General features: G+C 43.4%; 1 protein-coding gene and 1 non-coding gene across 2 annotated transcripts in view; both read right to left on the reverse strand.

Moving 5' to 3' along the window:
* Positions 1-19,506, reverse strand: part of HSPA9 (heat shock protein family A (Hsp70) member 9) — a 33,116-nt gene that overhangs the window by 9,672 nt on the left and 3,938 nt on the right. The window contains exons 3-13 of the mRNA XM_034778521.1: positions 17,059-17,146; positions 16,760-16,941; positions 14,341-14,465; positions 12,443-12,516; positions 12,251-12,357; positions 10,838-11,000; positions 9,964-10,056; positions 7,152-7,361; positions 3,432-3,659; positions 2,031-2,135; positions 804-921 (exon numbers count right to left, since the gene is read on the reverse strand). Of these exons, the coding sequence (XP_034634412.1) occupies positions 804-921; positions 2,031-2,135; positions 3,432-3,659; positions 7,152-7,361; positions 9,964-10,056; positions 10,838-11,000; positions 12,251-12,357; positions 12,443-12,516; positions 14,341-14,465; positions 16,760-16,941; positions 17,059-17,146 (1,493 nt within the window). The remainder of the gene's footprint in view (positions 1-803; positions 922-2,030; positions 2,136-3,431; positions 3,660-7,151; positions 7,362-9,963; positions 10,057-10,837; positions 11,001-12,250; positions 12,358-12,442; positions 12,517-14,340; positions 14,466-16,759; positions 16,942-17,058; positions 17,147-19,506) is intronic.
* On the reverse strand, positions 2,501-2,571 carry LOC117882320. The gene has a single exon (XR_004646979.1). It is a non-coding gene; the product is annotated as a small nucleolar RNA SNORD63 (small nucleolar RNA).

Below are 19,506 nucleotides of genomic sequence, written 5' to 3' on the forward strand. Positions count from 1 at the left end.
TCCCACTGGCTGGCTGTTTGAGAGTTGAGAGTCAACATCAGCAGGGGCAGGGCACACCTCTGCCAGTACGGAGAACGCAATCAGAGCTGATGGGGAGCCTGGCACATGGGTGGAGTCTGTGTCCCTGAGGGAGGCAGAGTCTGGGGGGAGAACCAGTCCAGGTCCCAATGCCCCTCGCAGCAGCCAGGAAGGGCTCTACCATTACAACCCCAGCTCTAGATATGCCTCCCCACTGGTGGTAAGGGGTGGAGCCCCACCCCTGCTTCTGTGATGGAGAGGTGCTTGGGCCATTAGGTGGCACTGCAACCTGGTGTATGGGCTCCTGTTCCCAGTCCTGGGCTCCGTTTGCCCTGTATCCTGTGACTCCCCTTACTTTAAGCACAGTGCCTGGTGCTCAGATCTGAGTGGGCTGGGGGCCAGCTGGGTTGACTGTGGCTACATCTCTGCTGCCTACTGGCAGGCCAAATAAAACTATCTGGTGGCTGGATATGGCCATCAACAGCCCATCCCTGGTGCTCAAGGTTTAACACACTGGAGCTGATACCACGCCTCCTGGATAACTTTTCAAATACAACTTGTCCTACCTCTCCCCTTCCCTCCATTTGTCTGCCTATCACCTTCACCTGCTGTGCCATTCTGACTCTAGACTGTAAGCTTTTTGGAGGGCAGGGATCACATCTAGTTTGAGACATCTAGCACACTACTGCGGTTCATACACTCAGAGGTTCATACAGAGTAGCCAAGCATAATTCCATACATTTCCTTCCCTTCACTATAAGGGATCCAATGATAGCTGCACTTACTTTGCTGTTCACGTCCCGTCCCTTTATCCTTTGCTGAAACGTGAACAATTCCATTAGCATCAATGTCGAATGTGACCTCAATCTGGGGCACGCCCCGTGGAGCCGGAGGAATTCCAACCTGGAAACCAGAAGTGCTTAGCCATTAGTTCCCCAACAGATGTGGGCTTGGTGTCAAGCCTTCAGTATTATGCATATTATCTTGGTGAACTGCCAATTCAACTAAAACAATCTCAAAGCAGATCCCAGGATATGCTTGTCAGAATTTGTGGCAAATTAGTGGTATCTGACAGACTTAATGGGACAGACCTAATTTAATGCAGCAGCAGACTTCTACCCAGAAGCTAGGGAAGCTGCCATAAATGTCACGAGAAGAGCAAAAGCTGTTTTACAACTTAATGCCAGTAAGTCACTTTCCCCCTCCCATGCATGGCAGCAAGTTCAATTTCCTTTAGTTAATTACTTGGGTCTATTCTGGGGAGAGCCAGGCCCTGCTTGAGGCTACCCTATTTAAATAGTGACATATTCACCATGCTTCAGGAAAGGCAAAGTCCTGCCTTACTGGAGGGCTCCTTCCAGCAACTGGATAGAGTTGTCAAGCAGGAATAGGCCTCTTAAGAACCCGTATAAGCTTGAGTTGGCCCCGAAACAGTACATCCCTATACAACATGACCGCTTTTGAAATTAAATCACAAGTGTCCATACGGATCAGGAGGACAAATACCTGTACAGGCTGATTACTTATGAAGAGAGTCAACTAATCAGCCACTCTGAACTGCAGCAGCTACGTCCTATACACAATCACCCCTTGAGCATGGTAACTGCTGTCTAACACAATCTAGGCTGCTCCAAAGGGACTTGAAGGAAGGGGGTGATCGGCCAGCTACTGGCTGCCTCAGGGACAACTGAGGAGCAACATAGGATCTAAGTAGTGAGTTATATTTGGCAACAGGCTCCAACATCCTAGTTCCATGGGTACAAAAAAAAAAATCATCAATCCCTCTAAGATCGTATGGCTACTGAAGGCAGGCTGACAGTAAGGCCTACTGATTTACAAGCCTGGATCACTTTGTGCTTTACATTTGTGGGGCAGGTAAAATCAAATGGCTTCTGTGAAAGTCCCCACTTTCAAGAGAATGGGGGGGGGGGGGTGTCAAACAAAATGGGAGGAGGCTTGGAACTTAGTGAGTTAAGGTAGTTTAAGGTCATGAATATTTAGTGCAAACATACCAAAGTGAACTGGCCAAGAAGCTTGTTGTCAGAAGCCATCTCTCTCTCACCCTGGCATACTTTAATCTCCACTTGAGTCTGCCCATCAGCTGCTGTAGAAAACACCTGTAGAAGGGGGAGAAAGAATATTTGACAGCTTACAACACCTGAATTGAGCTACTTACTACACAAAGACAGGGAACAGCATGAAAACTAGGAAGTTAGGCTGAAGGGATAAAGAACTACTTTAAATGTGTATAATCTCTCCATGCCTCACAAGCCTTTTAATACAGTAAAGATTTTAAGGCAAAAAGATAAAGATTGGCAGGCACCAGGGCAAGATTTCAACAAAGGCAGTCAAAGTGTTTGTCTGGGAGTCAGAGGGGAACAAGGAAACGAGCGCTGGAGCCCAATCTTTTCAGTATCCCTGCAAGATAGGGGGAAGAGCATTCTCTGACTCCAGACCACCAAAGGCAGTTTTGGCCATGCACTGTGCTCAGTTATATTAAGTCTCCGCACCAGTTCTCTTCAGAATGATGTGTTGATAGTAACATCATAGCACAGACACAGACCGGTTCTGTCCCAAGACAAAAGCTCAAGGGATTTCTCACCACATGCTTCTAAAGAGGGGGGAGGGAAGTTGAGTTTATTGGGTTGAAATCTACCTCCGCCCCGACAAAGAAAAGTTACTCACTAATCTGCCTCATTTTGTGTTGGATTTCAGCCTCTCCTTTCACTTGGAATTCTATCTAGGCTTTTGGGGATGAAAAGGAGAAGAGACTCTTCTGGGATCCCCTGCTCTCCTCCCCAATGGCTGCCCATTGCAGGGACCCTCATTAGCCAGCTGAAGAAGCCCTCAGCCTTGGATGGTTGCTAGAGAGCAACACAAGGCATATCCTCTCTCTCTCTCGGGCAGAGGGCTGCCTTAACAGGGTTCCCAGCCCTTGCTGCAGTGAGAACTCATCTTAGTCCTGAGCCCAAAAATGCTACCACATGACCACTATTAAGCCAGCTGGATCTTCACTGTGTGTTCAATTCCAAATGCCCTATACCTATTCCCCATGTTGGGTGTCCCACCTTCTCCCTCCCCAACCCTAGGATCACGCCCACGCTGCTATCTCTGCACACAGTGCTCCTCCAGTCATGCTGCCACAAGCAGCAGAGTGAACTGTCTAGCTGTTCAGTTTCAGTCTGCTGGGCCATGAGGAAAGCACTGAGTGGCATGACTTCGACCCTCCTGGGCAACATGGATGGGGGGAAAAAAAAAGCACACTTATCATAGTGTCCCCATGGGACTTAAATTCAGGGACAGGGCAAAAATAGAACATGGGGCGCCCAACGCCTCCAATTGTGCTGTCCCCTAAGACAACAGCCCAGGAACACCATCAGAAGCAGACACTTACCAAGATGTTTAACCCTCACCTGGCTCTTCTTGGTTGGAATCGTCGTGTTCCTGTTGATGAGCTTAGTGAAGACACCTCCCAGCGTCTCAATTCCCAGGGACAAAGGAGTCACGTCCAGCAGCAGCACATCGGTGACATCACCAGCTAACACGCCGCCTTGAATAGCGGCACCAATAGCAACAGCTTCATCTGGATTAACTGCTTTGCTAGGAGAACGGCCAAACAGATCCTGCACAGTCTGCTGCACCTGAATGAGTACAGAACACAGCCCATGTGTAGGGAACTCCTGCTATCACAGCCTGGCTGCCACAGTCCATCCCATGGTATAGTGAAAATATATATGAGAAAGGAACCCCTCATTATCTGTCCTCCAACCAGCTGTCACTTTTGCAGTTCCCTTCCCCACACCCCTACTACTTCTGCCATCCAGTGGCAGATAAGATTAAGCTTCAGGCCCATGACTGGCTCCTACTCCCCCCACCCCCGCATCCCTCAATTTGCTCCTCATAGCACTCAGTTGAGTGGATTCAGGTGTACCCATATTTGCCCTACACCTACATCATCTAGGAGGCCAAAAGATAGCCAGTCCCCCTCCTCTGGAGTACTGTTTCCAACCCAGTGAGCCAGCAGTGAGTCACCCTGTGACGAACTGGGCCTGTTCTTACTGTGGTGTGTGAATGCTGACAGGGGAGTGTGGCTGGATAGTCTGCATTGGGGGATGGGAATCTGAGTCTGCCCGAGGGCGAATACCTGGGCGTGTAGCATGGGAGCCCAGGAAGGGGTTGGAGGCCAGGTGACTCCTTGGCCCGGGAAACTGAACAAAGGCTGTGGGAGGGGTCGCTGAAGGCAGAGTGCTGGAAGCGGGCTGGAGAGATGGCTGGGAGGCAGAGATGGCTCTGACCCCCCAAAGGGGGGTGGGCTGGGATGCCCTGGGACCCCAAGCTGGACCTAACTGAGGGGGGCCCTGTTGTCTGTGCCTGCAAGACCTGTCTTGGACTGTATTCCTGTCATCCAAATAAACCTTCTGCTTTACTGGCTGGCTGAGAGTCATGGTGAATCGCAGGAAGCCGGGGGTGCAGGGCCCTGAGTTCCCCGATACTCCGTGACACACCCAAGGAAGGGGATGAAGAACTCTAGCTCCCCAGAGTTCAACACTCCCACCTACACTGACCCCTAGCTCACCACACTCAGCAATAACGCAGCAACATTCTGCTCAAGCAGAACGGGGATCACTTATCCCAGCTGGGCACAAGTCAGCACATTCCAGGCTTGTTCTCCCCAGAGCTGGGCCCAGCTCTAGCGACTGAAATGCAATAGTAAGCACAGAACCGTGGGACAGGTTAGAAAATCCACAGAAAGGAGGGGGGCACACCTCATCTCATTTAGTATATTAAAGAATAAATGAAGCCATATGAAAGGCAACAATATCTCCAGACCCTTATTTAATGTGGTGTTTCAGTAGATACTTTGCTCTCCACCTTTTCAGAACAATATGCTGATGAAGATCCATGGCTGAAGTATCAGGATAGGAACTCAGCTGGGTGTTTGAAATACTCTACACGGCTTTCAATTCCACTCCAAGGGGCCCACTTCCACCACTGAGATTTTAGCCGATGCTCACAACTCCTCTGCAGCCCAAGCTGCGTTAGTGGAGCAGCCATTTTCTGCACAGGTGAACACTGTGCTCCTGGGGAGCTGTGAGCACTGCTCCAGTTCATCTGCCCGTGAACACTCCCTTGTACATAAAGGAAGACCACATAATTAACTGGAAATCTTCCCCCTAGGGAGCATGTTTTACAGTGCAAGGGGAAGCATTAGTTCTGATCACAGACCTGACATTTCCCGGAGCATTGTCTGTGTGAGAGCAGTTCCAAGTAATGTCAAATTTCACCCCAGCAGTGGTGTGAAGGGGAGCTGGGCAAGATGCAGTACAAGAGGGAGAAAGCTACATTACTGTGTGCAATACACAGGTGCAGTTTTCGGTATGCCTGTGCTCAACTCAGCCTGCAGTTAAAGCTCTGAGTGAAAGTAGTCAGGGAAGCGTTATGTAACCTTGCAAGGCCACATGGTGCTAGAAAGGTAAATATCAGTATCCTATTTATAAGTAGTGTCTTCCACCCCCAAAGGATTCTCAGTACTTCAGGAAGGGCTTCCCCCACCATGGAAATGAAGCCACAGTGTGTAACACTACATAAGACTCAGACAGAAGGCAAGAAAAATATTGTACCCAGTTTAAACTGCAGGGGCCTTAGCAAGGGGGGGGAAGTAATCACTGGATTTTGGCCAGGACAGCAGCTTTTAGTGACTTCTGTCCTGCAAACCTCACAGTATGTCTACACAGCATTTGAGCACCTGCAGGAGCAGCCTCCCAGCCCCTGTCAACAGACTTGGGTTAGTGGGGCTCCTGCTAGTGCTCTGAAAGCAGCTGTGTAGACAGCGCTTTGAAGTAATCACTCCCAGGCAGACCCTCCTCAGCAATGTACTCTGGATCCTGGATGGCTGTCAGTCACAGTAAGATAATGATAACATCTGAAGAGTACCACAGCACCTACTGAGTAAAGCAGTCTTTACTGTTCTCCACAGACTGGGAGAGAATAACTGAGGGAAACAAACCCATGGCAGTGAGTCTTAGAGCAAAGGTGAACTGACTTGGGCTGGTGCTGCAGGGCTAAAAATAGCAGTGTAGACATTTGGCCTTGGGTTGGAGCCTGGTCTCTGAGATCTCCCCGCCATCCACTGGGTTTCAGGGCCTGGGCTCCAGACTGAATCTCTACACTGCTATTTTTAGCCCTGCAGCACAAGCCCATGTCAGTTGGTCTGGGCTCTGATACTCACTGCCATGGGTCTTTTTTTCCCTCCCCTGTGTAGACGCACCCTAAGAGGCCTCCAAGTAGCAGCATAGTCTTAAGTTCATAGTCTTGTTCTTAAGGACACCCATGCACAAGCATGTTCCCCACTGACTTCAGGGAAGCTGAACAGTTCTTTTTGGAGCCTGGAATCTGAGAACACTAAATCAACAACAGGCAGGTCCTAATGTTCAAGACTTAGACTTGCTTTGCAGACATGCAAAGTCACCTGCTGGTGCTTATCACCATAGGTATATCTAGGTAGCCTGTGCTAAGAGAATAAGGCCAGTGAAACCTGCTCATGCCAGGGAGCAAACACGTACCCAATTATGCATTAGCGGCAGGTGACAGAATGGCTTTGCCGATAGCCAGAACAGTCAACCTACAAGATCCCTAGATGGCAAAGCTAAGTTGACAAGAGGGGGTGAATTCCACATATGTCACAAGTCTGGCAACAGCATACTGACCCACAAGCTGCTCTCCCAGGCTAGAGAGAAAGTCTTAAGTTCTTAAATCTCAACAGCACTGCTTACGTTCAGTCCACATCAGGCAGCAGGAGCCAGGAACAGAAATTTGTAATACCTGCTAACTCTCACTGGTCTTGGAAAGGGTAATCCCGTCAACAGTATCCTCCAGGCAGGCCCCTGGATCAAACACCAACCCAAGCAGGGAGTGGCAATTGTTCTACTCACATGAGCAGGCATGCCTGATCCTGTCCCCCCTCCCCACTCATCCTCCTGACTATATAGACAGCCTTTCACCTACAGCATCTCCAAAGTTTCTGGAATTAGGACTTAGGTCCCCTTTAAAATGCTTTTGTGAAACACAAATAAAAGTGACTCAATCCTTGGACAAAGGCGTTAAGTGGTGTGTCACAGGGGAACATGCCATACCTTAGGCATTCTGCTCATGCCACCAACCAGGATGACTTCACCAATGTCACTTTTGCTGACTTCAGCATCCTGCATGGCTTTTTGGCAAGGTGCTACTGTCCTCCTGATCAGATCTGCTACTATCCCCTCAAACTGGGAACGACTAAGCTTCATGTTCAAGTGCTTTGGTCCAGAAGCATCCATAGTAAGGTAGGGCAAGTTAATGTCCGTCTGAAAAACAAGAATTTACTGGTTATCAGAAGCAGGAAATCAAGACAAGCAACTATATGTGGCTTTCAGTGTTATGTATTGAATTGTGACAACCGATCACCTACAGATGAAGCCAACAGGTTTCTGTAAGAATCCCTTTAAGAATCTTTTGAAAAAAAAAGTTCACAATATATTTTAAGATTTCTGTATATCTTTACCCCATCCCCTATAGCCTCAGTTTAAGGAGGCTGGTCACATTTTATATTAAGGTTCCAGTTATAAATAGCTTATAAAGGATAAATTATTAATATTATAAGCAGGTTACAGACATGATCTGCTTATGTTAGATGTTTATAACCATGGCTATAAGCAATCCATTGACCCAACAGACTTTAAAAATCTAACAACTGATTAACCATTTATTAAAATATCAATCATTAACTCATTATAAACTACATAAACTATACAGAAACTTAACATTAAGTGCAACCACAGATCCTCCATGGTTAAGACAAATCCCATGTATTCTTCCCAATTTCTTCAGTGGTGCAACTTTTCTGTACATTTACCCTATTTTAATTTTATAAGGCTGAGTCAGGCCCCGTTCACAGTAACTTTGCAGAGTTGTGAATTGTTTGCTGTAACCAACGTGTGTAAACACACAGGAATGGCAGTCTAGAAACCACTAGCCCCTTATTACAGCCAATGTTTTTCATCAAGATCTTCACATCAGAGGTTAAAAAAAATCCAAGTAGAAAAAAAGTGACAAAACCCCAGAGACAGAGCACATGGGTATTTGCTGTTAAGAGAGTATAGAAAAATTCACCAAATACCCTTTCTTTTATTTTTTGTTTTTTTAAAAACACAAGACAGCCTACTTCACCGGGGTTAAACATAATCAGCAACAACAAACTGTTTTCTCAAAAAACAAACAAAATCTCTATTTTATAATATTTATGCTTGAGAGCAAAGCCAATTGAATATTTTAAACAATGATTTCCATTTAAAATTAAGCACCAGGTATTACAATTTAGAATGCTCATTTTCTCCAACTATTTATGCAAGAGGTTTAAAATCCAGTGTCCCTGCTTTATAAGTCCACTGCACTAATTTGAAGGCACAGCAAAATAATGGCAAAAGTGCTGAGTCATAATGACACCACAAATCACTGCAAAACATTAATGCCTCAACACACACATGCTCACGCACACACTCACACTCACTCGATGGAGTAAGTTTGCAAAATCAGAACAGGTCCCTTGTTATAGGCCAGGGCTGCGGCACCAAGCTGATTTTCAATGGCACTCACACTGCCTGGGTCCTGGCCACTGGTCCAGGGGGCTCTGCATTTTAATTTAATTTAAATGAAGCTTCTTAAACATTTTAAAAACCTTATTTATTTTACATACAACAATAGTTTAGTTATATATTACAGACTTATAGAAAGAGACCTTCTAAAAATGTTAAAATGTATAACTGGCACGTGAAACCTTAAATTAGGGTGATTAAATGAAGACTCGGCACACCACTTCTGAAAAGTTGCCGACCCCTGGTATAGACTAAAGCCACGCTCTCTCCTCTTAAATAGAAAAGAGACACTAAAGTCATATCAAAGACTTTCCTGAAGGCTCTTGCTTATTTAACTCTTACTGGTGCAGTACAGAAGAATTTCCTGGCAGAATGGAGTGTATTTTCTAACAGCGTATATTCTCTCTCCGGTGAGCTAGCAAACCAGAATCTGTTATGCCCTTGTCAGAACTATTTATCCATTGTGACTGGCCTAAAGACCACGCTTCCTGTGATCTCCCCACTTTGCCAAAGAAAACTCTCACCCAGAAATAACAGTTCTTAACACTAGTCAAATCCTGGAAATTGGAAACAGAACAAAGACAAACTCAGACACTGTCTAGTTGACTTCAACAACGTCTAAGAGAGACTGCTCCCTTCGATGAAAAATGGTTCAACGTTAGCAGTGGATAAAGGGGGGGGGGGTCTGGAAGCATCTGATGTGTGAAGCAGAGGGTGGGAGATATGATCCTTGGAATCTGCTCTCAGTGTCTAGTGACTAACCCCCTTGTGTGCCACTTTTAAAAGTATTTTTTTTTTAAACAGATTATTTTCTTGTTATTATGCAAATAAGTAGTTCAGTCAGTGGTTACATTTAAAATGACAAGATTTTGAATTGCTAGAAGTAAAGCCACAATGTACCAGAAGCAGGATTATCAGCAATTCAATTCCTTGATGCCCTCTAGAGTTCTGGAATAAGTAGCATGCAGACTTAAGAACAAGGTCAGATATTCCTACAGGAAAGAGAGGGGACATCTTTTGCGGTCAAAGCTAACAGGATTAATATTCCTATCCAGGAGGTAGAAACCGCCACTGTTGTTCTAAGCCTCAAGCAATTACCTTGCATCACCTAACAGATGTTCAATTTTCTCAGATTGTTAATACCAATACTAGCTTGTCAAAGCATTTCCCCACAGAATGATGTCCTTTGCACATACTCAAATTTGTTTTATCAACCGAAATCACTGTCTTCACATTTGGCTGTGTGCAAAGTAAAATGTGCAAAGTGACATATCAAAGTGGCCTACTAATGCACTTTATTATCCAGTCATCTCACCTGCACAGATGAAGAGAGCTCACACTTGGCTTTTTCCGATGCTTCTCTCACTCTCTGAAGAGCCATGTTGTCTTTAGTCAGGTCAATGCCCGTCTAACCAGTAAGAAATGTGTGTTAACAAAAAACCTGCCAATCTCCAAACACCCATTAGCCTGCAGCTGTCATTTGCTGTAGGCCACCCCCGTCCCACAAAGACATCTGCAAAAATTAGAATTTGGGTCCTAGTCCTTTGTCTGCTTATCCCCCACACTTGTAACCATAACAATAAATACAAGTATTTAGTATTTTACATACATTAGCCCTAACCACCACGTGAAGTAGTTTTGTAGTGATATATCCATTAACAATTAGAAGAATTGGGGCAGACGCTGTGCCTTGCTGAAGGTAACACTGGATCAAATGACTGAGTTATGATTAGATTGCACAATTTCCCAGCTGCCACCCTTGTGCGCCATCTACTAGGCAGTAGCATCATGCAGCACTAGTGGATTTATGTGGCCAATTTCCCTTGTAATATGAAAGGGGGTGAATTATCTGTAGGACAACCCCATAGAGACAGTGTCAAAGGAACAGAAGAGCAGAAGTCTTGCTATTCTGTTTGACCTAGACTCCTGTGAGATGTCCGCTCATTTGTTTTTAGCCAAATATGAGGCAGATTACTAAAGAGCAGCTCAAGTCATTTTAATAACCTAAATGCTAAAAATGTAGGGCAATGGTCAACTAAAACTCAAAACATATCAATACAGAAGAGGATCCTCATCCTTCTAAGGTAATTTGAGAGTCCCTAGCTTCGAGAACTGGTTTTCAAAGTATTCTTAGTAACACTATCAAAATTACACATGGCATGTTAACTGTGCAAACAGATCTCATTTACCTCTCTCTTGAATTCCTTGACAATATGCTGCAGCAAGGCCTGGTCAAAATCTTCACCACCCAAGAAAGTGTCACCATTGGTAGATTTCACCTCAAAGACTCCCTTCTGAATTTCCAAAATAGAAATATCAAAAGTGCCACCACCCAAGTCATAGACTGCAATACTAAGACAGAAAACAGAGAGAATACACCCTTTAAAGACAGTCTTTTGGCTTGAACACTTTCAAACTCATGAGACAGGGTGCAGATAGTCATGTGAACCTTTACATTGCATTCATAGGCTATTGTCTACAAAGGTGAAGGCTGATAGTGGGCCTGATCCTGCATTCCTTACACACCAAAAGTCCCCATTTGAAGACATCTGACTCCTATTTAAAGTGAGAGTTTGTGGTACACAAGGAATGCAGGATCACGCCCATTACGTAATTTCAGCACCTGGTTTACTGCACTATTCAATTCTTTCATCTCCTGGAGAACTGCTGAATACTAAGTTTTCCCCTGAAAAAGCCTTCTCTAAAAAGAGAGAGTTACCAAGCTGACATAATAGGCCCATTCCATGCACGTCTGGAATTCCTGACTTCAAATGAAAGTTCTGGGTGCATATGGACTGCATTATTGTGCCATTACATAACTTCGGTCATTGCTATTACATGCCTTACTAGGGAAGGCTTCTCCAGGAGAACATCATACTCACCAATGCTCTGTGCCAACCACTGACCAAAGTAGAAAGACTGGAACTGTATATTGCAGTTAAACCAGCCTTAATATTTTTATTAAAAAGGAGAGCGCATTTGTGGTTTGCCCCCCATAAAGTCACAAACAAATTAAGGTATGGAGCTAAAGCCCAGGCATTTCACAGTTATGAGACAGGTTTTGGGAAAGGCCAGAGGAAGGAGAGAGCGCTTACACAGCACTAAACTATGAACAATTCTCTTCAATAACATGAATTTACAGTTTGTAAGCTCTATCACAGCAAAACTGTTATGGTAATACTGACATGCAGAGGATAATAAAACTAATCTCTTAACAAGTACATTGGGAAACAAATGCTTTCCAGTAAACCAGAACCTGGATAGAGATTTTTACGCCAATTTAATCTTAAATATAAGGAACCTGTCAACTCAATCATCTTGAAGAACCATGCTAAGAAGTTATTACTAACCACAGTTGAGTATTCTTAAATTAGTGGTGTGCAGTTGTGCTGCTGTGGAGCTACTGCTAACTAATTTAAGATGCAGTTTTGGAATGAACATCTAAGATTCAGGGTTTTTGTTTTTTTTTTATTACTGTGGAATTAGTTTAGCAATAGGGTATGAACTAGTATCTTAAGCAGCACAAAGTCTTAAATTATTTACAAAACAGAACCCTAAAGTGCTCTGGCTAAGAGGGATGGGGATTACTAGCAGATATTTACACTTTGTCTTCAGCCTTGTCTAGACCGTAAGCCAGGGCAGCAGCAGTTGGTTCATTAATCACTCTCAGAACATTGAGTCCAGAAATCTGCCCAGCATCTTTGGTAGCCTGAAAAAGAGAAGACAGTTGACCAGTGAGAGAAGTTAAAATCTCTGCTTACCGACACAGGAAATCCAGGAGCTTGTGACCCTACCTGCCTCTGAGAATCATTGAAGTAAGCAGGGACAGTGATGACAGCATTCTTCGCTGAGTGTCCCAGGTAGTTTTCTGGAAAAGAAAAACCAGCAAGTTATTGTAATTAATAAAAACTTCAGACCCACTCTAAAATGTTAGTACTTTGTTTCTACTCCCTCAGCTATAAACAGAATAGGGGTCCTCAATCTGGGCTTTGTGACTTCCCTCCCTTTATGGAGGGATGGGAGAGGGTCCCAAAGCTTTTTTCATTTTTAACATGGGGGCCACAGTACGGAAGAGCTTGTGACCCCTTAGAATCGCAGTCACCTCAAGACATTTCTATGCTTTCCACTAGTGATCAGACAAAACTGGTTAGTGTGAATTCACCTATAACATTTGCAGAATTCTGTGCTTTTATAGGCGGTAGAAAACAATTCTGAGGCTATGTCTTTACTTTGGAATGTCTTATATTTGGTCAGACTGTCCACCCGTTTACTATCATTTGTTTGTCCAGTATAAATATTTTCCAAACAGGGTGATATACCGCAGATTAATGGGGACAAATAAAAATGTAATTTATGGTTAATCAGAAAAGCTCCTAGTTTTCTGGCACATCCCTATTCAGTATCATAACTTGCTGTTCTCTTTCAATCAATATTGAAAGTAGAAAGTCATCATTAAATGCAAACAAACTTGTGCAAGTATTTGGATGCATGCTACCCTCCCAGAGACTTCACAGTGCTTTATTTTGTTTGTTTTAATATCCTTACAGTATTTTATCCAATTTAATTTACAGCCTTTGTGGTGACTGGGCTATCTGGGATATGGGTTGGCCTGCTGCACAACACTAAAGACCGACATTTCCAAAATCTGGAGGCAATCTCTAACCTCTCGCACACTGTAAATCAGTCATCTAGGCCTCTCCTTCCATCCCTGCTAGCCATGTATAGTCAACACCCACTTGCAGTCTTACTTGTTGATTACTTGATATTGGGGTGCACAGGTGCTCGCCAACCCACACAGCAGCTGAGGAGTAGTGAGGGTTCCAAAACTAAATGTCAAACTACCCCACCACACTGTAGTTGGGGGATTTCCTTGAGATCACAGTAGGGATGGAAGGGGAAAGAATCCTCAGCTCTGTGGGCCATCACCCTGGCAGAGCTCCACAGCCACCACTAGCTAGGGAGAAGTACTTCACAACATGAGGTCCCTTTAACATTTCTTCTCTTGCTGATGGATATCAACTAGCCATGTAAGAACCAACCCACTCCCATCAATCTGCTTACCACATAATGCAACTGGGCAGAGCTTAACTCCACATGTAGAAAAGCAGCAGATTTAAGAAGCTGACATGTTACAGCTAGCTAGGCAGAGGACCTAACCCAGTCTGAACAGGAAGTCAAATAGCTGCTGTAGGGACCAAAGGCTAGCAGTTATTTGTGGCAGCAATCACTATGCTAAAGGAGGCAAGTATTAGAAGTCTGTAAATGGCAAGTTTTACAATATGCATGGTTATCTGGAAGAGATGAAGACAAGTGTGCACTCCTTCACAGCCAGCAGACAGGACTGACATTTTGTTTTAAACACTCATGTATTTCAAGACTCTGCAAATTGAGACTTCGAATAAGAGCAACCAGGATAATGCTTTGCCTGAAGCTCTAACTCGGTCAAATACCCTAAATTGGTCAGTACAAAATTAAGGGTCCTTCACTCTCCCAGAGGGTAAAAGATAACTTACTACCTTATCCTTACACAATCTGATGTAATTCAGGCCATGGTTTAGAAGGGTTCTAGAAGAAGGAAGTTTTTATTATGGCTGTAGTACGCCCAATATATTTATCAGACACCTAGTACCAATACCAAGGTTAAACTTGTGCTCAAACAAGTCAAACAAGGTAAACACCTTGCTGTACCAACCTGCAGTCTCCTTCATCTTCATTAATACAAAGGCACCAATTTGGCTTGGAGAATACAGCTTCCCATGCGCCTCTACCCAGGCATCACCGTTAGAGGCACGGACGATTTTAAAAGGAACATTTTTACTGAAACACAAGAATTTCACATTGAGTAAAGTTTGTCTAGAGAACACTAAATGCATCACACAAGACTTTAAATCATGATTTGAGGACTTCAGTAATTCAGCCAGAGGTTATGGGGTCTATTACACGAGTGGGTGGCTGAGGTTCTGTAGCCTACAATGTGCAGGAGGTCTGACTAGATGATCATGATGGTCCCTTCTGGCCTTTTAGTCTGAGTCTAAACCCTACTGTGAATACATAGCTAGTATTGCTGGTTAACCTGAAATTGGCAAAACTTAGTGATACCTTGGTTTTAAAGGGAGAGATCCTATAGTAAACCTTCCCCTAACAGCCTCAGATGTAAGGGAGGCATCTGAAAATACCATTTGCAAAGATCCCAGATGGAAACCACTGCATTTCTTGGAAAAGGTCAATACCAATCAGTTTGAGTCAGCTTTGACGTATCCTGGTATCAGTTACAGCCAAGGACCCTGAGTAACCTCCGTGTTGTCCAGTCTGCTCCCTTCCAAAGGGACCTATACAGGCGGTCAGACTCCTGACACCATTCTTCACTCAACTCTGAAATATGGACTCTGGAGCCCTCATTTGCTGCATTGCAGTTGGTGGTTGCTCCCCTTTCCCTCCACCCTTCTACCATTGCAACCGTTCAGCTACCCAGCCCAATCTTACTGCCCATTAAGTTCCTTGCTGCTCTCCTCCGCACTTTTCCTTTACAGCCACCCTTCCCCCATTACTCTCCTCTCCAGTGAGGACCTACCAGAACACCCAGTTTTTATCATGCACACAAGAGCTAAAATATGCTGTTGCTACAGAAGTCACAATTAGAACCCAATGTGTGTGCACATTGCTCTAATCCAGCAACAGTCTTATTGTAACGTGTCCTTTCACATCCCCCAGCTCCTCTGTTTTTTTTTATATCCATTTGTTATGTTAACTCTTTATTTACAGTAGACTTGTAAGTTCTCTGGGGGTAAATACAGTATTTTCTGAGTGCTGTAAAATAACCATCATAGCCTCTTGCTTGCTTAAGTCCAAAATAACTTAAGGCCTATACCATTAAAAAGCCAGAAGAATGTTTAAAAGCTTTCACACTAATCTGTGTTGGACAGAGTAATTTTGCATAAAATACCTGCATAAGATTGTTTTCTAGACTCAGGTACACAACTTTCTGCAATATTTTGCAGAAAGTGCTGGAATTAGGGATATACATTAAGTTGTAAATACACAAGAATTTCTGGGCATACAATAAAACCAGTGCGCACTTAAACTGAACAGTTTTATTTAAGAATCCCAGTGTAAACTTTGCCATAACTGCTTTTATGCAAACTTTAATTCATGTTAAACAAGATCAAACCAGTGGTCCACCTAGTCCAGAAGCCATCCTCTGACGGTGGCCAGTACCAGCTGATTCAGAGGTAGATGCAAGAAACCCAGTTGTGGACAATTAAGTCACATATGGAAAAGATTTTCCTAAGCCCACCCCCCGTCAGCTAGTGGTTGGCTTATATTTCTCATCCACTTAACTATCTAACCATATTTTGAATCCCTAAACTCCTGGCCTCTGATATCATGTGACAAATTCCACAGGATACTTTCTATCTAGTGCATAAAGTATTTCCTTTAGTAAATTGTAAGCATGCTGCTTTCCTTTTCATTAAATGTTTTTGTATTATGAGAGTTTCCTAAAGTGAGGAAAATAGCTTTGGAGTAGGACAAGCCACTAGAACTGAATTGCAATCCCAGGGAGAAGTGGCCATTAAATTACTGTTCCTCTCCCTCCCATGAAAAATAATGGCTATTCAGTATCCCAATCACAAGGCATCTGCTCACAACTTTTATATGATAGACATTATGTAGAAAGTATAACCTTCCTTGTAATTCAGTGAACATTATGTGTGCAGTGTTCTATAGCACGAGGATTCAATCAGAAGTGAGATGCAGGAAACCCTCAGGGCAGGGGCGCTCAGGGTTCTGAACAGTACAAAGTACAGTCAGCACTTTGTCATTTGATCCATTCTTCTTGCCAATGCAGACCGCACCAGCTATATTGCATTGTCAAGAACCAATTACACTTATGAGTCCACCCCTGAAAGCTTAAAAAGCATCATTAATAAATGCAGTGAAACACAGGCTAAACTTTTGAGGAATATGAGCAATCAACATGTGGGACACTACGCACGGAGTACCACGTCTCACAATGTGCAAACAGCACTTTGTTTTAGGCCATGCATGGGCACACTGCACTCTACAAATTCTCTTTCCAGAACAGGGGAATAACTTTAATTAGTTCTACTTACATATCTTTCTGTACTTCAGAATCATCATAGCGCCGTCCAATGAGACGTTTAGTAGCATAGAATGTATTCTGTGGGTTAGTTACAGCCTGTCGTTTAGCTGGCATCCCAACCAATCGTTCACCATCAGCTGTAAATGCTACAACAGATGGGGTAGTTCTGGCACCTTCGGCGTTTTCCAGCACCTACATAAAAACGTTAAGAGGTATAACCCAGGAAAACTACCTGTGAAAGTGGCAGCACTGATTCCCTCCCTTAGATACAGATTGTTATACACGAGTAGTCATCAGTTAGTTACTCACCTTTGCCTGTTTTCCTTCCATAACTGCCACACAGGAGTTAGTTGTGCCCAAATCAATACCAATAACAGCACCTTTGACTGCTTCTGAGCTGTAAAATATATTTAAAACTAATGTTAGGGTTACTGCAACCGGTGAAACAACTAGAAAGCTTTCTCTCCTCCCCTCCCCGCATCATCTTGCCAGGAATTACCTTTAAACCAGATTCTACCTGCAGCTGGGGAAGCAAATCCATTTTCCACTCTAGAGTAAGAGGAAATTGGAGAACAACCCAGCTTATGTTGGAAATCAACTTGGTATCATCAAATTGTGGTTCTGTATTAGATTTGGTCATCCCAGGCGTTTGTTGTGTCTAAATTCTTACTTGTTTTCTACATTCCACTGTGAAATCCCCTGGACTTTTTATTGGCTAGCATCATACTTTACATACTTAAGAGTCTGTACGTTATTTGTGAATGTGGTCCTTCAAAGACTGATGTCAAGTCAGTTCTAAACATCAAATCTTTCATATGAAAGGCCTTATTCCCTCTCAAGTAGAATTAAGCTAAAATAAGTAGGGCTGTCAAGCGATTAAAAAATTAATCGCACTGTTAAACAATAATAGAATACCATTTATTTAAATATTTTTGGATTTTTTTACATTTTCAAATATATTGATTGTACAGTGCTCACTTTATATTTTTTATTAAAAGTATTTGCATGTAAACAAAAAAAATAGTATTTTCTCAATTCACCTAATACAAGTACTGTAATGCAATCTCTATCATGAAATTTGAATTTACAAATATAAAACGTTCAAAAAACCTGCATTCAAAAATAAAACGTAAAATTCTAGAGCCTGCAAGTCCATTCAGTCCTACTTCTTGTTCAGCCAATTGCTCAAACAAGTATGTTTACATTTGTAGGAGATAATGCTGACCACTTGTTTACAATGTCATCTGAAAGCGAGAACTGGAGTTCTCATGGCACTATTGTAGCCAGTGTCCCAAGATATTTACGTGCCAGGTGTGCTAAAGATTCTTATGTCATCCCTTCATGCTTCAACCACCATTCCAGAAGACATGCGCCCATGCTGATGACGGGTTCTGCTTAATAACAATTCAAAGCAGTGCAGACCGACGCAAGTTCATTTTCATTATCTGAGTCAGGTGCCAACAGCAGAAGGTTGATTTTCTTTTTTGGTGGTTCAGGTTCTCTGGTTTCCGCATCGGAGCATTGATCTTTTAAGACTTCTGAAAGCTAGCTCCACACCTCATCTCTCTCAGATTTTGGAAGGCACTTCAGATTCTTAAACCCTGGGCTGGTCTACACTGGGGGGCAGCGAGGGGAGGGGGGGGGAAGAGGGCTCGATCTAAGATACGCAACTTAGTTCGACTTACCTAGCCATCCTCACGGCGGCAAGTCAACCGCCGCGGATCTCCCGTCGACTCCGCTTACTCCTCCTGCTGAGGTGGAGTATGGGCATCAATTCGGGGATCGATTTATTGCATCTAGACGAGACGCGATAAATCGATCCCCGATAGATCAATTACTACCCACTGATCCGACGGGTAATGTAGAAGTGGCTCTTGAGTCAAGCGCTGTAGCTATCTTTAGAAATCTCACATTGGTGCCTTCTTTGCGTTTTGCCAAATCTGAGTGAAAGTGTTCATAAAATGAACGTGTTGGGTCATCATCAGAGACTGCTATAACAGGAAATATATGGCAGAATGCGGGTAAAACAGAACAGGGGACAAACAATTCTGCCCCAAGGAGTTCAGTCAGAAATTTAATTAACACTTATTTTTTTAAACAAGTGTCATCAGCATGGAAGCATGTCCTCTGGAATGGGGGCCGAAGCATGAAGGGGATACAAATGTTTAGCATATCCGGCACGTAAATACTTTGCAATACCGGCTACAAAAGTACCATGCAAATTCCTGTTCTCGCTTTCAGGTGACATTGTAAATAAGAAGAGGACAGCATTATCTCCTGAAAATGTAAACAAACTTGTTTGTCTTAGTGATTGGCTGAACAAGAAGTAGGGGTGGGGGGAGTTGTTGGTGTTGATTGGGGGGGGGGGGGGGGGGGGGGGGGAGTGCAGTCACCTAACAAAAAAAGAAATCTACATTTGTAATTTGCACTTTCAGGATAAAGATTGCACTAAAGTACTGATATGAGGTGAATTGAAAAATACTATTTTTCATCATTTTTACAGTGGAAATATTTGTAAGCAAAAATAATATACACTTTGATTTCAATTATAACACAGAATACAATATATATGAAAATGTAGAAAAATGTCCAAAATGTTTAATACATTTCAATTGGTATTCTATTATTTAACAGTGCAATTAAAATGGCAATTAATTGCGATTCATTTTTTAAAATTGCAATTAATTCAAAGTTGAGTGAGTTAACTGATTAATCAACAGCCCTAAAAATAATTAAAGTGATCAGAATTACTAGCTG

The sequence above is a fragment of the Trachemys scripta genome, chromosome 8, assembly GCF_013100865.1.
Source record: "Trachemys scripta elegans isolate TJP31775 chromosome 8, CAS_Tse_1.0, whole genome shotgun sequence".
Taxonomy (NCBI): Eukaryota; Metazoa; Chordata; order Testudines; family Emydidae; genus Trachemys; species Trachemys scripta.